General features: G+C 45.4%; 2 protein-coding genes and 1 long non-coding RNA gene across 3 annotated transcripts in view; 1 reads left to right on the top strand and 2 right to left on the bottom strand.

Moving 5' to 3' along the window:
- LOC100514147 (olfactory receptor 13C7) overlaps positions 1-17,994 on the bottom strand; it is a 142,431-nt gene that overhangs the window by 32,874 nt on the left and 91,563 nt on the right. The window lies entirely within an intron of this gene.
- On the bottom strand, positions 489-1,448 carry LOC100514385 (olfactory receptor 13C7-like). Its single transcript, XM_085003693.1, has one exon. It carries the CDS (start codon positions 1,446-1,448, stop codon positions 489-491), a length of 960 nt encoding a protein of 319 aa, XP_084859819.1.
- LOC100622962 (olfactory receptor 13C7-like) lies at positions 13,982-14,938 on the top strand. The gene has a single exon (XM_085014153.1). It carries the CDS (start codon positions 13,982-13,984, stop codon positions 14,936-14,938), a length of 957 nt encoding a protein of 318 aa, XP_084870279.1.

Raw genomic sequence — 17,994 nt, 5'->3', positions numbered from 1 at the left:
GATCAAAACAAAAGCAGCTGCTCAAGATCAGTCCCACTCTTTCTAGTGCTACCATATGAGAGTAGTTCCTGCCATGGTGCTAAGGGATCACTATTGTATACTGAGGCAGATGGCATTTTCCAATGTATTAGATGGAATCAAGGTCTCTGGGATGACACCAAAGCAGAACAGAAGAAGCAGTCATTCTACACAGAGAAAAACAGTATACTCAAAGGTCCCAGTACCATCAAAACATCTGTTTGTTTCCTTTGACTATATTTATCATCTTTTATGGATATTCATCAAATTCTGTTATCAGAGCAAGATTTGGGCAGCAAAAATACAGCTATGATATGATACAGTATAGTTCTGGGTAAAGCCAACAAACTAACCAGCAGCATCAGAAATGAAAAGGCTCTTTCCGTTGACAACCTAAGGACCATTTCCCCCATGAGGACAATGAGGATTGTGGAGGTCTTGCACTCTGACAGTCTGAGAATCTGAGCCAGTCACTCAGTTAGGTGTTTCTGACGTACTAGGTTCCTCACAGCTGCCTTCACGTCCTTGTTCCTCAGGCTGTAGATAATGGGGTTGAGCATGGGGGTCACCATCCCATAGAAGAGGGAGGTGAGCTTGTCTGCAAGGTCCTGTTTGTCAGCCCCAAGGGGGTCCTTGGATTTGGGCTTCCCATACATGAAGAGGATGGTTCCATAGAAGACAAGCACAACTGTGAGGTGGGCAGAGCAAGTGGAGAAGGCCTTTTTCCTCCCTTCTGCTGAGGGGATCCTCAGGATGGTAGCGATGATGAACACATAGGAGATAAAGATGAACAGAACTGGTACCCCCAGGAAGATCACATTGGATACCACCATGCTGATCACATTGATGGAGATGTCAGCACAGGCCAGCTTCAGGACAGCCAGGATCTCACAGCTAAAGTGGTTGATGACATTGTCCCCACAGAAGGGCAGCTGCATGGCCTGTGATGTCTGAACTACAGAGTTGGCAATACCAGCAGCCCAGGAACTGGTAGCCATGGGCACGTAGGCAGCCTTGCTCATGACAATGGGGTACCTCAAGGGGTTACAGATGGCCACATAGCGATCGAATGCCATCATGCCCAGAAGCACACACTCTGTGGCTCCCATGGCAAAGGAGAGAAACATCTGGATGGCACAGCCTGAGAAAGAGATGGTTTTCCTGGGAGTGAGGAAGCCATCCAGGACGAGGGGCACTGAGGAGGTGGTGTAGCAGATGTCAAGGAAGGAGAGGTTCCCCAGGAAGAAGTACATGGGTGTGTGGAGGCGGGGGTCCAGGATGGTCACCAGGATGAGGAGCCCGTTGCCCAGCAGGATCACCAGGTACATGAGCAGGATGAGCACAAAGAACGTCTTCTCCAGCTTTGGGTGGGCTGAGAGGCCCAGGAGGATGAATTGCACCATGGGGGAGGTCTGATTGGATCTATCCATGGTGCATCTGCTCTGTGACCTGCAGGAACTCTCTGAGGTCAACCTCAGCACTCTCTGACTCCAAAAGTGCCTGGGCAGCAGGGCAAAATTCTCCACCTTGATGAGTGACTGGAGAATAGCTCTGACCATTTGGCCATATCAAAGGGGTGCTAGGAAAAATATCGTAGAGATCAGTATTCAACTTTTTTTTTTTTTTTTTTTTTTTTGCCATACTGTGCAGTGGTTTGATATGGGATCTCAGATTCCAGACCAGGGATAGAACCCCAGGCTGAAGTGGTGAAAGCACTGAATCCTAACCACCAGACTACCAAGGAATTCCATTATTCAGTTTCTCTTTCCAGTAAGAATGAAGAGTTAATTTGGACTAACTTATCTTTGGATGAGAATTTTAAAAACTGGGCAAATAGAAAACATCTGTGTAAAACACTGGCAAGGTAAACATGACAATAAGTAATCATAGGGTGTGATTCTGAGGTGGAGGAAGGGAATTCAGAGAAGTCAGTCCAGCATTTAAGACTATGTTTCTTTTTTTCTTTTCTTTTCTTTTTTTTTTTTTTTTTGTCTTTTGTCATTTTAGGGCCACACCCTTGGCACATGGAGGTTCCCAGGCTAGGGGTCAGATCACAGTTACCATCCTACACCACAGCCATAGCAATGCCAGATCCGAGCCACGTCTGGGACCTATACCACAGCTCATGGCAACACTTGATCCTTAACTAACTAAGCGAGGCCAGGGATCGAACCCGAGTCCTCATGGATACTAGACAGGTTCATTAACCACTGAGCCGAGAGGGGAACTCGGAGACTATGTTTCAGCTGGGCAATTTCAGCTTCTGGAGGCAGTTACTGAGAGGCTGGGAAGTACTACTCACAGCCTCCTGGAGGTGGGAATAGGTTTGGAAGTGCAAGACCCACTATGAAGGGCCCCTAACTAAACTTCTTCCCACTGGTAGGAGACCCCAAGGAAAGCACCATAGGCATAAGAATGAATCAGAAGGAAAGATGCAATTGCAAGTGCAGAAATTCAGCTTCAAATCTTCTTAAGCCCTGAAATTGGAGTGAGGTCGGGCCCCAGATTTGTGGTGCTCCCAAATATCTAACAGAAGCAAACATAAATCTACCTTGAAAGAAGGCAACATCACCCTGGCTTCTAAGTCATTTCTATAAATAATTTTGCAAGTACAACATCTGGGATATATTGCAAAAGAACAAGGTGCACAGGAGACAAGACAGCATAAATGAAAACCAATAGGAAAAGGCAGAAAATCAAGCTTCCCTTTATTTTTTAATTAATTAATTAATTAATTGTCTTTAGCCCTTTCCTAAGAAGAGATAGGAACTCCTCTGCCCTGGGGTCGCCTATTGAGAAAATGAGCCCAGACACAGGGCCAAGGCCTTAACCTCCTATTGAGCCTTTTGCACATTTGGGGCACAAGTGAGCCTCTTGGGCACTGGGGCCAAGTTGAAGGAGCGTTTGACGGAAGGTCCTTTCTTTTTCTTCACTCTCCATCTGCCTCACCAGGGGCGTTGGCTGCTCCCGGAAATTATTCACGGAGCCCTGGGTCCTGCTTTGTCAGCCCTTCTTTCTGGGAAGGTTGAATCTCTCCTCAGACTTCTAAGAGCTCCCCAAACTAGGATTTATCTGAAGCAGTGGAAAAACTATAGGTAACACCGAGGGTGGGGGGCATTCAGATTTATTTGCTCTATATTTAAAATACTCATGCCTGGAGTTCCCGTTGTGGCGCAGTGGTTAACGAATCCGACTAGGAACCATGAGGTTGCGGGTTAGGTCCCTGCCCTTGCTCAGTGGGTTAACGATCCAGCATTGCTGTGAGCTGTGGTGTAGGTTGCAGACGCGGCTCGGATCCCACGTTGCTGTGGCTCTGGCGTAGGCTGGTGGCTACAGCTCCGATTTGACCCCTAGCCTGGGAACCTCCATATGCCGCGGGAGCGGCCCAAAGAAATAGCAAAAAGACCAAAATAAATAAATAAATAAATAAATAAATAAATAAAAATAAAATACTCATGCCCTTCCCACATCTCCATCTCTCCAAGTGCTCTGGGTCATCCAGGCCCTCCTTCAGTGTATGGGCACTTCCTGCCTGGGGAGCTCTGTGACACTCCTCTGGCAGTGCTCAGCATTGTAGCTGTGACCAAGTCAGTGTCACAATAATTCAGATCAGATGAGAGACATTTATTGAGCATCTGTGCTGGGCCAGGCATAATTCTAGGTGCTGGGACCACGGCAAAGAAAGGCAGAGGCCAACAACTTCAAAGAGCTCAAAATCTAGCTGGGGAAAGAGTCACGCAAATAGTCACACAAACAAGTAATTACATTTTCCTTCTCATCACCAACCAAAATAATCACGCTAATGCTACTGACAACAGGCCTTAGGATCTATGTCGCAATCTGCTCCCTTTCCAACACGGAAAGCCCTTTGCTGCATCCCTTGTGGTCCTCTGGCCTGCATTTGGCTCCCTGGATGATGTGGGGCACTGTATTCCTGGCGAGGCTCATTTTGCTTTGAAGTAGTTCCTCTTTGATACTGAGCCAAAATCTGCTCCTTTGCAACATTAATCCCTCTTCCACAGACAGCCTCCCAAAAGTCCAGAAACCGCTTGGCTTCAGCATGAAGATAAACAAGAGTCCATCTCTCTTATTCTCCCAGGGCCTTAAAACAGATATATCTCTCATGGGCAAACATACCATCCAGAAATTGACTACAAGGGCTGGTCCATACTGAGAACAGCCCCCAGCCTGAGGGTGGCTCATGTGCCCAGGACACATTGCTCCCTGTGACAGATGGGCTGGGGCAGCAAATCAGTCCCCAGGCTGGGTTTTTACTTTCTGTCAGCCAGCCCTCTAGCCTCTCCACCAAACCTGTATCATGTGGAGAAAATGTTCCCTTCATGTCATTGTCACCAGATCCATAATTGTGGCTCATTATTATTGCTGAATTTTTGATTCTCAACTACAAAAGAAGAGCCCCCACCCATTTTAATCAAGAAGGGACGAAGTATGACCAGACTATGAGCTGTGAGGTCCCAGTGCAAGCCCTCTCCCCTCTGCACAAAGAGAGATGAAGCTAGATGACCTCAGGGACTCTTGCAGTTAGATGGACCTATTTGATTCTGTGAGAATAACATCAAATCAGTGAAAGGGCTTCCTATCTCTCCTTTTCAACCCCACTCTGCTACAAGTCTGATGTGCTAATGAAACTTTTGGTGTGATCAGACCCTGTGCTTACCGCTATCAGATGTGTTGAGCTACAAGTATCCTCTTCCTAAGGGTCAGGAAGAAGCCACATGTCAGAAATAGCGATGCCAGGTGGGAAGTGTCAAAGAGAGGGTTCAGAACGTATGACAGGTGAAGGGTCCAGCCAGTCCTGAGCCTGCCACCTGTCTCCTGTGCTCAGGGCACAATCTCCAAAGGACTAGCCATTGCCCTTAGAAGATAATTTAAGTTCCAATCTTTTCCTTGAGACCATTTTAGTCCCTGAAGTCATTTAAAGTTTGAAGAGTAAGTTGTACTCAGTTTAGAAGCTTCCTATCCTTCTGGGATAACATCCCCAAGATGCAATTATGTCAAAGGCACCGGAGAAAGTTTACTGCCTGCTTCCTTTCTCCTCGCCTCCTTTTCTCCCTCCCTTCTCTCTGAACATCATAATCCCATTAACAGAGTCCAACAGCCTGCTGGTCAGTGAGTACAGGACTCATTCAGACCCCAAGTCTTTCCCCCTATGCTATAGTCAACCCCATCACCCCAAGTCTGGGCTTACATGGTGGGTTTTAGCCATCTGAGTGAAAGACTTAGAGTCTTCTCCAGATTTTCAATGTGTTGGATTAGGTTCTTGAAGTAATCTGCCCCATTCTTCCTGAATCCTCACTTGGCAGCCATCTACGTTGCTGTCCTTTCTGTGTCCTATCATCTGTGCATGCACTCCCACAGGCATCAGGGACAAGATGCGACCCACATCAGGGATGGGTCCAGAGAATGGGTACCTTCCTTCAGTCAGCATATGATTATCGGGCACTACATAGAAAGCAGAAATGTGCTGAGAACTACAGTCCAGTGGCAAGAGACAGGAAAAGAAAATTACCAAACAAGGAACTGCAGGCCATGGAGAATGCCCATGCTAGAGGAACATCCCAGAGGGAGGCAGGGCCAGATCTCATGGGGGAGGTCACCCAAAGTCCAGTTATTCACATCTCCTCCTAACTCCCTTTCAGGGACTACACTGGTAGCTTGAAATGAGACATCCTGGGAGTGTTCACACCACAGAAATCAGCAAATGCTCCAGATCAGGGCTTTTTTTGACCTGGTGATTGGGTTGTTAAACATTTACCAGCATATCCCTGGAATGGAGGAATGGCTATTTGTCTACGAAGGGGAGTGGGGAACCATCCTAGACAGAAGAGGGTGCACAAACGAAGGCACAGAAATAAGAAAGAGCCCCAGGAGTGGGGAGTGACCAGCAGTGTAGTGCTGCTGAGCTCAAATGGGCTGCTGATGGAGAGGAAGTCAGGGCGAGACCCCACCTGGTCTTTTGGTGCATCCTGAGAAGTTGGGACTTTGTCTTGTAGGAGATAAGGAGGCACTTAGGGATTTTAAGTCAAGATGTGCCATGATGAAATCTGCATCTCAGGTTGATCCTTCTGGACACAATATGGAGGGAAGACTGGGGGCAGGAGGACAAGGTCTAAAGAGATAGGGAAGGAGTTCCTGTTGTGGCACAGTGGTTAACGAACCCGACTAGGAACCATGAGGTTGCAGGTTCGATCCCTGGCCTTGCTCAGTGGGCTAAAGATCTGGTGTTGCTGTGAGCTGTGGTGTGGGTTGCAGACTCGGATCCTGAGTTGCTGTGGTTCTGGTGTAGGCCGGTGGCTACAGCTCCGATTCGACCCCTAGCATGGGAATCTCCATATGCTGCAGGAGTGGCCTAAGAAATGGTAAAAAGACAAAAAAAAAAAAAAAAAAAAAAGGGATAGGGAAACACTTTATGCAAATGAAGATAAGAACATTACCTTGGACATGATTGAGGGGTGAAGACAGGGAGACCCAAGAAATGTTTGGTGGATACAAAATATAATATTAGAGTGGCTGGATATAGCAGGCAGGAAAAAGGACAGAATCAGTATTTCTAACTCATATGATGGGTGGATGATGGTGACACCAATGAAGTAGAGAAGACTGACCAAGTTGTTGGTTTGGGGGGAGAAGATGAATTCATTTTGGAATATAGTCTATTTGAGGCACATCCAGGTAGAGATGGCAGGAGTATCTGAGCTGAGGAGACACTGGCTTATCCATCACTTAGGGATAGTGGCTGCAAAACCTGAGATGCTGGCACTGCTCTGATGTCTGTAGGTACAACTCTAACCAAATGCCATGGGAGATTTTTGGAGGACCCCTGAGATGCAAATTCATAGTATCTACAGCGTTTCCTTGACCTCCAGACCAATAGGGGCCCATCTGCTTTGTTGTGAGAACCCTCTGAGAAAGTGGATTCTGAGGACAGGAGAGAGGTTCCCTGCTGACAGAGACCAGTGATCCAGAGGAGGTCAGCATGGGTGTGGACAGTCAAGGTCAAGGGTTAGGAGTTACAGCCAAGCAAGGACTGAATAGAGCAGTTGACTCCAGAGCAGAGGAATTGTAGACAACTGCTCTGATCATTCATAAAAAAATACCCATGGATTTTTTTTTTGTCTTTTTGCCATTTCTTGGGCTGCTCCCACGGCATATGGAGGTTCCCAGGCTAGGGGTAGAATCAGAGCTGTAGCTACCAGCCTACGCCAGAGCCATAGCAACATGGGATCCGAGCCGTGACTGCAACCTACACAACAGCTCACGGCAATGCCGGATCCTTCACCCACTGAGCAAGGCCAGGGATCAAACCCACAACCCCATGATTCCTAGTTGGATTTGTTAACCACTGAGCCATCATGGGAACTCCATCCATGGAATAACTGGGACTCCAATCCCAGGAAAGTCTCAATAGACCAGTGCTTCTCAGATAGCATGCATCAGGATTAGCTAGAGGACTAAAACACAGATTGGAAACACAGGCACAAAGACATGCACACACATGGTACACATGCAGGTTGCCAGGCCCCACCCCCAAGACTGCTTTCATAGGTCCAGGAAAGGGCCTGGGAATCTGCATTATGAACAAGTTCCCAGGTAATGCCCATGCTACATTGAGCAGCCCAGGACTAGACTTCTTCCTAACTCAGTGCATGGTGTCTCAGGGCATTGAGCTTTGAGGTATTGCTGAAAATATTTCTCACATTTCTCCTCACTGACTAAGGAAGCCTTGGACAGACCAGTCTAGGGCATATTGGGTTTTAATTGGCCAAGATGAAGTTTTGTGTGTCATAGATCTTCCTTCTGAAAGTGTGTTTATGAGTATGTGTGTAAGTGTGAGTTTTCCAAAGATAAGTGGACCAAGGGGGTAGTCTGAATTCCAGCATTTCCTGGAGAGGCATCTGTTTCTTGTGACTTTGTGGGCAAATGTGGATGCGACACTCTGCAGAATTCACAAGGTCTGCAACCGGATCCCTGCTCAAAACACTTTGAGATTCTGAGAGTTCCCTTTGTAGCTCAGCGGTTAATGAACCTGACTAGGATCCATGAGGATATGGGTTCGATCCCAGGCCTTGCTCATTGGGTTAAGGATCCGGCGTTGGCGTGAGCTGTGGTGTAGGTCACAGATGCGGCTCGGATCCTGCGTTGCTGTGGCTGTGGCTGTGGCTGGCAGCTGTAGCTCTGATTCAATCTCTAGCCTGGGAACCTGCAGTGCCTTGAGTGTGGCCCTTAAACAGAAAGAAAAAAAAAAGAGAGAGAGAGAGAGAGAGATTTTGAGATTCTGTTGGGAGCAATAGCACATTCTCTATGAAGAAAAGAAACACCACTATTTGGACAGAATACCAGGACAGGAGCCCGGTGCTATAAAGGTCAGAGACACATAACTTCCCTGAAGAGGGAAAGGGAAGAAGTGGAAGGGAGAGGGGAGCCCACTCAGGCAGCAACGGCTCTGTGAGGAAATAAATGTGCACTTTCTCATGGCTGAGCACTAGATCATCTAAACAATATTTGCCCGATTCACTGCTTCATTACAGGAAGGCTCACATCCTCCTTCCAAGGAAGCTCCTTACATAGTTTCCACACTCTGTACCGCAAGGCACCCTGGCCATGAAACTCACCTGATGCCCCCGTGGACCCCTGTCCCGGGGGCAGTCAGCATATGTGCTGTCTGGTGGCCAATACTGGATGATGACTAACCAGACCCCTGAGTCCTGTCTCTCTGGAGCTTGAACTCAAAACACCAGGACAGGGTTGGCAGCTAGTGGAGGGAAGGAAGGACAGGAAGGAAAAACCAGAGTAACACAAACAGAGCAGGCAGTGCAGGGAGGCCAGGCCTGGGGGAGTGAACCTGGGTCACAGGGAGGAGGGGGCAGGTGGCCCCAGTAGGATAAGAGGAGCAAGGCTAGAGTGGTTGAATCTCCAGCATGGCAGACTCTGGGCTGTCCCCCCAGAGCTGGAGGGCCAGAGAGCTGTACCAAGGAAGAGCCAGCAGGAGCCACTCAGATCCTGATTGACAGCCTAGTACCTGTTCAACCACAAAGCCTGAGGGTACCATGGTCCCCCACGAACCCCACAATATCCCCTCAATATTTCCTTGAGGAAATCCAAACAAGAAGGCAGGGGCCAGTGGGGGTGGGGGGGGGAGAGTCACCCTGGACCAAATGGAATTCAAGCCTGGGATAACTATGATTACCTGGCCAGAGAACATTCTAAGCTACTTCCTTGGGGTGAGAGGAGAGCTTTGGGGAGACTTCACAACGTTGCCTAATTGGGTCTATGACATAAAGTCTAAATTCTGAGCTTCTCACCAAACTTTAAATTGCTTCTGGGATAGGGCCTGGCTCCAAAGCAACCCAGCCCTAAATTCCCGAGAGAGTTGTCATGGGACTCTCTGGAGAGCAGTGTGGAGCACAAAGAGAGGGTACTGGGCCCAGGGGCTGGGCATGGCTTGCCAGCTGCCCTGTGATGCAGCCTCTCCCAGGCTGGACACCTTACAGAGCCACAGCCTTGAAAGTTGGCCCTTGACTTCTGGTCTCACTGAGGCCCAGGGCAGGCAAGGATACTGGGAGCAGCTATACCTTCTGTGCACAATGAGCTGTGGCTTCACTTTGGAGCCCTCTATACCCAGGACCATTTAGAGACACCTGGAAGTTAGACAACAGTCAAAGGGTACGTGCCCCTACTAAGAGTGTGTACCAGGTATTATTGGAGAAGCTCTGAGAGATATGGCCTGCTTGGTTACAGCTTGGTAGCAAACAGATGGGCAGGTGACATCAGAGACAGTCACTTCTCCTGCCCCTTGGTCAACTGACAATCTCCCCACTCTGCATGCCTCCCTGCAAGCAAAAGATCCAACCTAGGTGGGACCACATACTGGGTAACTGCCAGGTGACCTCTCTGGCTGGCTCATCACCAGCTGGGAGGAAAGAAGAGTCTGATGCAAAGATGGTTGAGTAGAAAGGGGGTGGGGAGGAGGACTGGGCTGGGGGACAAGGCAACTATTTCTGAAGCTTCCAAAAACTGCTACTCTGGCAAGGGAGTAGGTCCATTTTACAAGTCTGGAAGGCAGACTTAGGGCCAGTGGAGAAAGACAGAATTCAAAAAGGGCACATATCAGGTCCCTAAAGAACTCTAACAGCCCAGGCTTCCTGACGACATTGGAGGCTGTAAGCCCCTCTTACCTTTGTTCAAAATGTTGAAGCAGAGACCAAGAATTCACCTCTAAAGTACCCCTGTAAGAGGTAGGTTAGAGGAGGGGGCTGGATTGGCTTCAGATCTGAAGATTCTGCCAAGCTTCAAATTCCACATTCCATAAGAGCAAAGGAGCCTTTCTCTAAAAATGATTCTGCATCCCTTAATTTCCAACATCCTGAGATAAGCTCTTTTGGACCTTGCGTCATTACCAATTAGAAAAGAGCACCCCTTCTTCAGGTTCATTATCACTTCATAAAGCTCTTTCCTGGCCTTGATTTCTCCACCTTTACACCAAGACATCAGTGATTCCCAAGATGGACATACATCAGAAGTACATGGGGAGCCCTCATTTAGAACAGAAAGGCAAAAAACCAATCTCCAAGACTATCTGCAAAGGTAGGACCCAGAAACCTGTATTTTTTTTTTTTCAACTTCTTACATTCAAACCTGTATTGTCAGTTTTTTTTTGGTTTGCAATTTCTTCTTCCATTCTTTTTTTTTTATTAAACTATAGTTGATTTACAATATCATGTTAATTTCAGGTATAGAGCAAAGTGACTCAGTTATATATACACACACTTCAGATTGTTTTCTATTGCAGGTTATTACAAGATATTGAATATCATTCCCATGTGCTAATAGTAAATCCTTGATATTTATCTATTTTATATGTATGTATCTGTTAATCCTATACTCCTAATTTATCCTTTCCGCCCTTTTCCCTTTGGTAGCCAGAAGTTTGTTTTCTATGTGTGTGAGTCTATTTCTGTTTTACAAATAAGTTTATATGTACTGTTCTTTAGATTCCGCATGTAAGTGATATCATATAATATTTGTCTTTCTCTGACTGACTTCACTTAATATGATCATTCCTAGCTCCATCCATGTTCCTGCGAATGGCAATATTTCATTCTTTTTATGGCTGGGTAATATTCCATTGTATATATGTACCACATATTCTTTATCCATTCATTTGTTGATGGACACTTGGGTTGCTTCCATGTCTTGGCTGCTGTAAATAATGCTACTAGAAACATTGGGATGCATGTATCTTTTCAAATTAGAGTTTTTGTCTTTTCCAGATATACGCCTGGTAGTGGGATTTCTGGATCATATAATAACTCTCTTTTTAGTTTCTTAAGGAACCTACATACGGTCCTCCATAGTGGTTGCACCAATTTACATTCCCACCAACAGTAAGGAGGGTTCTCTTTTCTCCACATTCTCTCCAACATTGGATATTTGTAGAATTTTTGGTGATGACCATTCTAACTGTGTGAGGTGATACCTCATCGTTAGTTTTGATTTGCATTTCTCTAATGATTAATGATATTGAGCATTTTTTTCATGTGCTCGTTGACCATGTGTATGTCTTCTTTGGAGAAATATCTATTTAGGTCTTCTGCTCAATTTATGATTAGGTTATGTATTTTTTGATATTGAAGTTGTATGAGCTGTTTGTATATTTTGGAAAGAAAGCCCTTGTTGGCTGCATGGTTTACAAATATTTGTTCCCAGTCTCTAGGTTGTCTTTTTGTTTTGTTTGTGGTTTCCTTTGCTCTGAAAAATCTTGTAAATTTGATTAGGTCCCATTTGTTTTATTTTTGCTTTTATTTCTTTTGCCTTGAGAGACTGATCTAAGAAAATATTGTTACAATTTATGTCAGAGAATGTTTTCCCTATGTCCTCTTCTAGGAATTTTATGGTGTCATGTCTTTAAGCCTTTAAGCCAGTCTGAGTTTATTTTTGTATGTGGTGTGAGGAAATATTCTAACTTCATTGATTTACATACAGCTGTCCAGCTTTCCCAATATCACTTTCTGAAGAGATCATCTTTTTTTTCTATTGTAAATTCTTGCTTCATTTTGAAGATTAATTGACCATAGATATGTGGGTTTATTTCTAGGCTCTCTGTTACGTTCCATTGATCTATATATCTGTTTTGTGCTAATGTCATGCTGTTTGGATTACTGTAGCTTTGTAGCATTGTCTGAAGTCTAGTAGGATTATGCCTCTGGCTTGGTTTTTTTTCCTCAGGACTGCTTTGGCAATTCTGGGTTTCTTATTTATATGGAAATTTTAATAAATGTTCCATATAAAATTTAGGATTATTTTAGGATTATTTGTTCTAGTTTTGTGAAAAATGTCATGGGTAATTCGTTAGGGACCACACTGAATCTGTAGATTGCCTTGGGTAGTATGGCCATTTTAACAATATTAATTCTTCTAATCCAAGAGCATGGGATATCTTTCCATTTCTTTGAATCATCTTCAATTTCATTTATCAGTGTTTTCCTTTATCAGTGTGTATAGTCCTCAGCATATAGGGCTTTCACCTCCTTCGTCATGTTTACTCCTCTGTATTTGTTAATGTGATTTTAAACAGGATTTAAAATTTTTTCTCTTTCTGATATTTTGTTGTTAGCATAAAGAAGCGCAGCAGAATTCTGTATATTAATCTTGTATCCCAGCAATCTGTATTTTTTTTTTGTCTTTTTGCCTTTTTCTAGGGCTGCTCCTGTGGCATATGGAGATTCCCAGGCTAGGGGTCTAATCAGAGCTGTAGCTACCGCCCTACACCAGAGCCACAGCAACACCAGATCTGAGCCACATCTTCAAACTACACCACAGCTCACAACAACACCGGATCCTTAACCCACTGAACAAGGCCAGGGATTAAACCCGCAAACTCATGGTTCCTAGTCAGATTCGTTAACCACTGCGCCACGATGGTTAACCCGTACTTTTAACCAGCACTCAGGTAGCTGCTTGATAGCCAGTTCCATGATGTTTTGGGTCCCCTGTGGCAGGGTGTGGTGACATCTGGCATTCCTAATCTCTTTTGTACTGAAGTGTCTGGTTTGGATATTCTGGAAGGCTGAGTAGAGTTACATGTGATGACGTCTGCAAAGCATCTAAATGGCACTGAATGACTTGTGATTCAAGGCCCCATTCAACCCAGGCTGGGAAATGTGAATGGGCTCTATCAGGTAAGATGTTATTCCTTGGGTGAAGTCCCAGAGCAGCAGAGGTATAGACATATCAGTTATGATTACAGGGGGCAATACACAAGGCCTATTACGAAGATTAGATTTCTGAAGACTTTGGTGGACACCCCATGTTACAGGCTCTAAAAGTTCAATTTGGTCAGATTATTCAAGAAGGTTAAGATCAGATGAACTGACTCATATTAGCTAAACTCACAAGACACTGAAGTGTAAATTGGATAATATATAAGAAATAAAACTGTTAAAGAGATGAGAAACTTTATGTTTTCAAGCCAGCACATTTCTAAAACTATCTAAGAAATCAAATTATAATAGAAACTTATAAGGAAGAACTAGATTAAGAGGAATGGGCCATGTGATCTTAATAGCCAGAGTCATTTATCTGTGATAGCCTGAGTTCCCCAATCATATGTCAAAATAGTTATTCAGAAGCCCTGCCTCCTTGGTAAGTGCTGAGTCCTATGTCGATATAGGGCTTTGCTTTAGATATATTAATATTACTGGTTAGACAGAAATGTACTTGATTTTATTGTTTCTTTAGATCTCCAGGGTCTGTTCTTCATGATTTTGACTGATACACAACCTGGCTTTTAGATAATTTGGTTTTTTAGTTGAATCCATAGGGTAATTTTAAATTTAGGTACATAATGTATATTATGATCCCCATGTATTTGCCTAAGCAAGCCATCAGAAACCAAACATGTATTTTCTGCTTTCAGTATTCCTAGAAATGAGAGAAGATTGAAATGGAACCATACAACCAGTCTGCTGTGACTGAATTTGTCTTGCTGGGCCTCTCTGCCCATCCAAAACTGGAGAAAGCATTCTTTGTGCTCATCTTGTCCATGTACCTTGTGATCCTGCTGGGCAATGGGGTCCTCATCCTGGTGACCATCCTGGACTCCCACCTCCAAACGCCCATGTACTTCTTCCTGGGGAACCTCTCCTTCCTTGACATCTGCTACACCACCTCCTCAGTGCCCCTCGTCCTGGATGGCTTCCTCACTCCCAGGAAAACCATCTCTTTCTCAGGCTGTGCCATCCAGATGTTCCTCTCCTTTGCCATGGGAGCCACAGAGTGTGTGCTTCTGGGCATGATGGCATTCGATCGCTATGTGGCCATCTGCAACCCCCTGAGGTACCCGGTGGTCATGAGAAAGGCTGCCTATGTGCCCATGGCAGCCAGCTCCTGGTTGGCTGGTGGAGCTAACTCCTTGGTACAGATCTCTCTTGCAGTACAATTACCCTTCTGTGGGGACAATGTCATCAACCACTTCATCTGTGAGATCCTGGCTGTCCTGAAGCTGGCCTGTGCTGACATCTCCATCAATGTGATCAGCATGGGGGTGGCCAATGTGATCTTCCTGGGGGTCCCTGTTCTTTTCATCTTTGTCTCTTACATCTTCATCCTCACCACCATCCTGAGGATCCCCTCAGCTGAGGGGAGGAAAAAGGCCTTCTCTACCTGCTCTGCCCATCTCACTGTAGTGGTCATTTTCTATGGGACCATCCTCTTCATGTATGGGAAACCCAAATCCAAGGATGCCCTGGGGGCAGACAAAAAGGACCTTTCAGACAAACTTATCTCCCTCTTCTATGGACTTCTGACCCCCATGCTCAACCCCATCATCTACAGTCTGAGGAACAAGGATGTTAAAGCTGCTGTGAGGAATCTGGTGGTTCAGAAATGCTTCTGCCATTGATGGTGGGATATGTCCCATCATGTGATCCACACTCTGTAATGGCTCTCACTTGAGAATCTCAATGCAAAGTAATATCAAATGAGGGACAAATTGAGTTTAGACCCAGGCTACTCACAGTGTGGTCCATGGACCAGCAGTTTCAGCATTACCTGAGAGCTTATTGGACATGCAGAATCTTGAGGACCATTCTAAACCTACCGAGTTAGAACCTCCATCTTAAGAAGATTCCTCAGGTGATTTATATGCACGTCACACATTGAGAATTATTGATTAAGAGAGTATAGGGGATGTTGTGGTGTCCTTCCAGATGCTACTCCCACACCCAAGGCTGACAATTTTATAACTCCAGCTGCTTGGAGTGTTGGTGGCTGATGGCATTCAGCCCAGTCTCTCTGCTGGCTTGCCCTTGACTCCAAGAGAGTTACTTCACCCAAAGTCAATTCCCTTCTCAGATGCAGTGCACATCCAGTAATCAGTCAATGTCAATATGAGGTCCTGGTCCTCCTTGCTTCCAACAAAAATGACTCTAAAAGAAGCATCCCAGTTTGAGAGCTTCCTCATGGCAGTTTGAGTTTACCAGCTGCCCAGGCCTGTTTCCTTCACCCCCCCTCCCCCACTCCACAGGTGTCATTCTTAAGATCACTCCACCATCATCATCCTACATGAAAATCTCCCCTCTAGAGTCCGCTTCCTGGGAAACCCAGCCTGGGTCAGAGAATGATGGTCTATCTCAGTACTGATGCATGAACCCCATCTGTGTTTTCTGAGCATGTCCTTCTCAGGTGGTTCCTGAAACCTGACTCCCAAGGAAAGTAACTGAGCAAATTCCTTTTGTTCAGACAAAGAAAAATCATCCCCTAAAAATGAGTTGCTAAATTAAACTCTTATTTTTCATTGCTACAAATGGAACTTAATTTGTATTTACTATACAAACATCTTTATTCCTAAGCAGAGAATTGGCAGGCTGTTTCCACCTTGGGCATGAGGATGCAGTATCAGGTCTATGGGGTTTTCTCCAAAGACAAAGACGTTTGAGGTTTGGAAAACATGTTGGCTCTTAACTACAAATGAAATAAATAAAATAAAATAAAATGTTTAAACCCTTAAAAATCTTAATAATTGTTTAATACTTGCCTACAAAGGGGAACATCATGTTAATCTCCCTAATTGATTCATTTCTATTCATACACCATATTTTAAAACATTCTGTACTTAGGTACTTTCATAAGAATTCCTGAACTTTCATGCTTATTATTGAGAAATCATAGAATTATATGTTAAATAAGTCCTTTGTAAGCCAAATAATTTTAATAACAGAAGTAGGAAAAGTAATTCAGATTTGCCACAGAATTACACTTCAAGTGGGATGTAGGCACATTTTGACATGATGTGGGGTGGCACTTCCAAAAGTAAGCATACCTAGTTTTAAGATGGACCTGATAGTTCCAGATATATTTGGCTGCAGTGCCTAAAATGTCATTAGCACACATTTGTTCAATAAGACACACAAGAATTGCTCCCCAAATAACTTTCAACATTTTCTTGCCCATCCTCCACCTCTTGTGCTCAGAGAGATGTGGTGTGTGTGGCTGGTAGACTTCTACAGAGGGTCTAAGTGAGGCCTCAGCTGGGTGATATTTTCCCTAAGAGAAAATCTTAACCATGCCAGTCTGTAGCCTGAAGCCTGAGGCATTCTGTGGGCAGTAGAGATCCTCAACCAGGGGCTCCATGGCTCCTTTCCCTCAGTCTTTATAAAGATGAAAAAAGCTTTGGTAGAGGGGCTGAACCCACTCTCTATAATAAGAACGCTGTATTTTTCCTGGGCTAACATGGACCATGATGCCTGCAGAGATGACAAGGGTATGCAAAGAACTCTGACAGTAACTTCTATTTTCTCCCTACCAAAGGGGAATTTTTTCTTTTGGCCATGCCCGTGGCATGCGGAATTCCAGGATCAGTAATGAAACCCACGCAACAGCTGTGACTTGAGCCACAGCAGTGACGACGTTGGATCCTTTTTTTTTCCATTTTTTTTTTTTTTTTTTTGCCACATCTACAGCATATGGAAGTTCCCAAGCCAGGGATCGAATCCAAGCTGGAGCTGAAACCTACACCACAGCCACAGCTACACCAGACTCTTAACCCACTGCGCCACCAAGGGAACTCCAAGGAAGAATTTCTTTTTATTATCAAATCATCTTACTTCTCTTTGAGACCGGTCTTTATCAATTGCTTTAGATAGAGATCAGGCTTCACTCCAAAGCTCCTCACCTCCTCCCAGCTTTCCCTTTCATCCACTTCTGTGGGAAACCCCTGCTTCCAGGCCCTGCTGAGCAGGTGTGGCCATGTCCCATTCCTCCTGATTCTTACCTCCCTGGCCCCAGTTGAGGTTGCCTGAGATTTTCTGTTCTTTGTGACCAAAGATCTCCAACTAACCAGCAGCTACTAACCTACCTGGCCTGTGACTCCAGAGCAGCTTTTGTCTAAGGCGTGACCCTGTTGCTCTCTCACCAACCCCAGGGCTCTCTTCTGCCCTCACATCCTCTGCTTCAACCTGTAATCCTTGTTCTGCACCACACTATAGCAACAGGGAGGACAGTTGCCCAAGGTATCCGACAGAAAAAGTCACTTCCTTGTTGGGATCCAAGCTGCTCCAACCTCCCGCCTCTGACTCTTCCCTGCTTCTGGGCTCCTGTATGACTTAGGGACACTTGACAATCATCTCACAGACTGCATCTGTCACCAGGACCTTTCTGGAAATCAGAGGGCCCACCCTTGTCATTTCTGCTTTCTTTCAAGTGCCTGGCACTGGCCCATGGTACATATATCTTGCTTCCCATTTCTGAGGGCAAGGGCCAGATCTGGTCAGCTCTGGACGATGCTGAGAGACTGCAGTGAGGGCCAGCAACTCTGGAGCTTAGGGACCGCCATACCCAGCCCTGCAAAAACAAGTGCAGAGCTCCCTTGAACAGATACCACTGTGGTCAAAGCACAGTCAGACCTTAGTTATCTCCTCTACTTCCAGGAAAGTCAGCAAGGAAAGGGCGGAAACTTCC

Source organism: Sus scrofa, chromosome 1 (genome assembly GCF_054392235.1).
Source record: "Sus scrofa isolate SSC_HxYL_T2T_F1_AM1 chromosome 1, Sscrofa_HxYL_maternal_Yorkshire_Landrace_v2.0, whole genome shotgun sequence".
Lineage (NCBI taxonomy): Eukaryota > Metazoa > Chordata > Mammalia > Artiodactyla > Suidae > Sus > Sus scrofa.
The sequence above is the reverse complement of the archived record's forward strand: the minus strand, read 5'-3'. Positions and strand labels throughout refer to the sequence as shown.

Excerpts from the sequence above, each read along its gene's own strand:
- LOC100514385 (XM_085003693.1), bottom strand. The coding sequence starts at position 1,448 with ATGGATAGATCCAATCAGACCTCCCCCATGGTGCAATTCATCCTCCTG.
- LOC100622962 (XM_085014153.1), top strand. The coding sequence starts at position 13,982 with ATGGAACCATACAACCAGTCTGCTGTGACTGAATTTGTCTTGCTGGGC.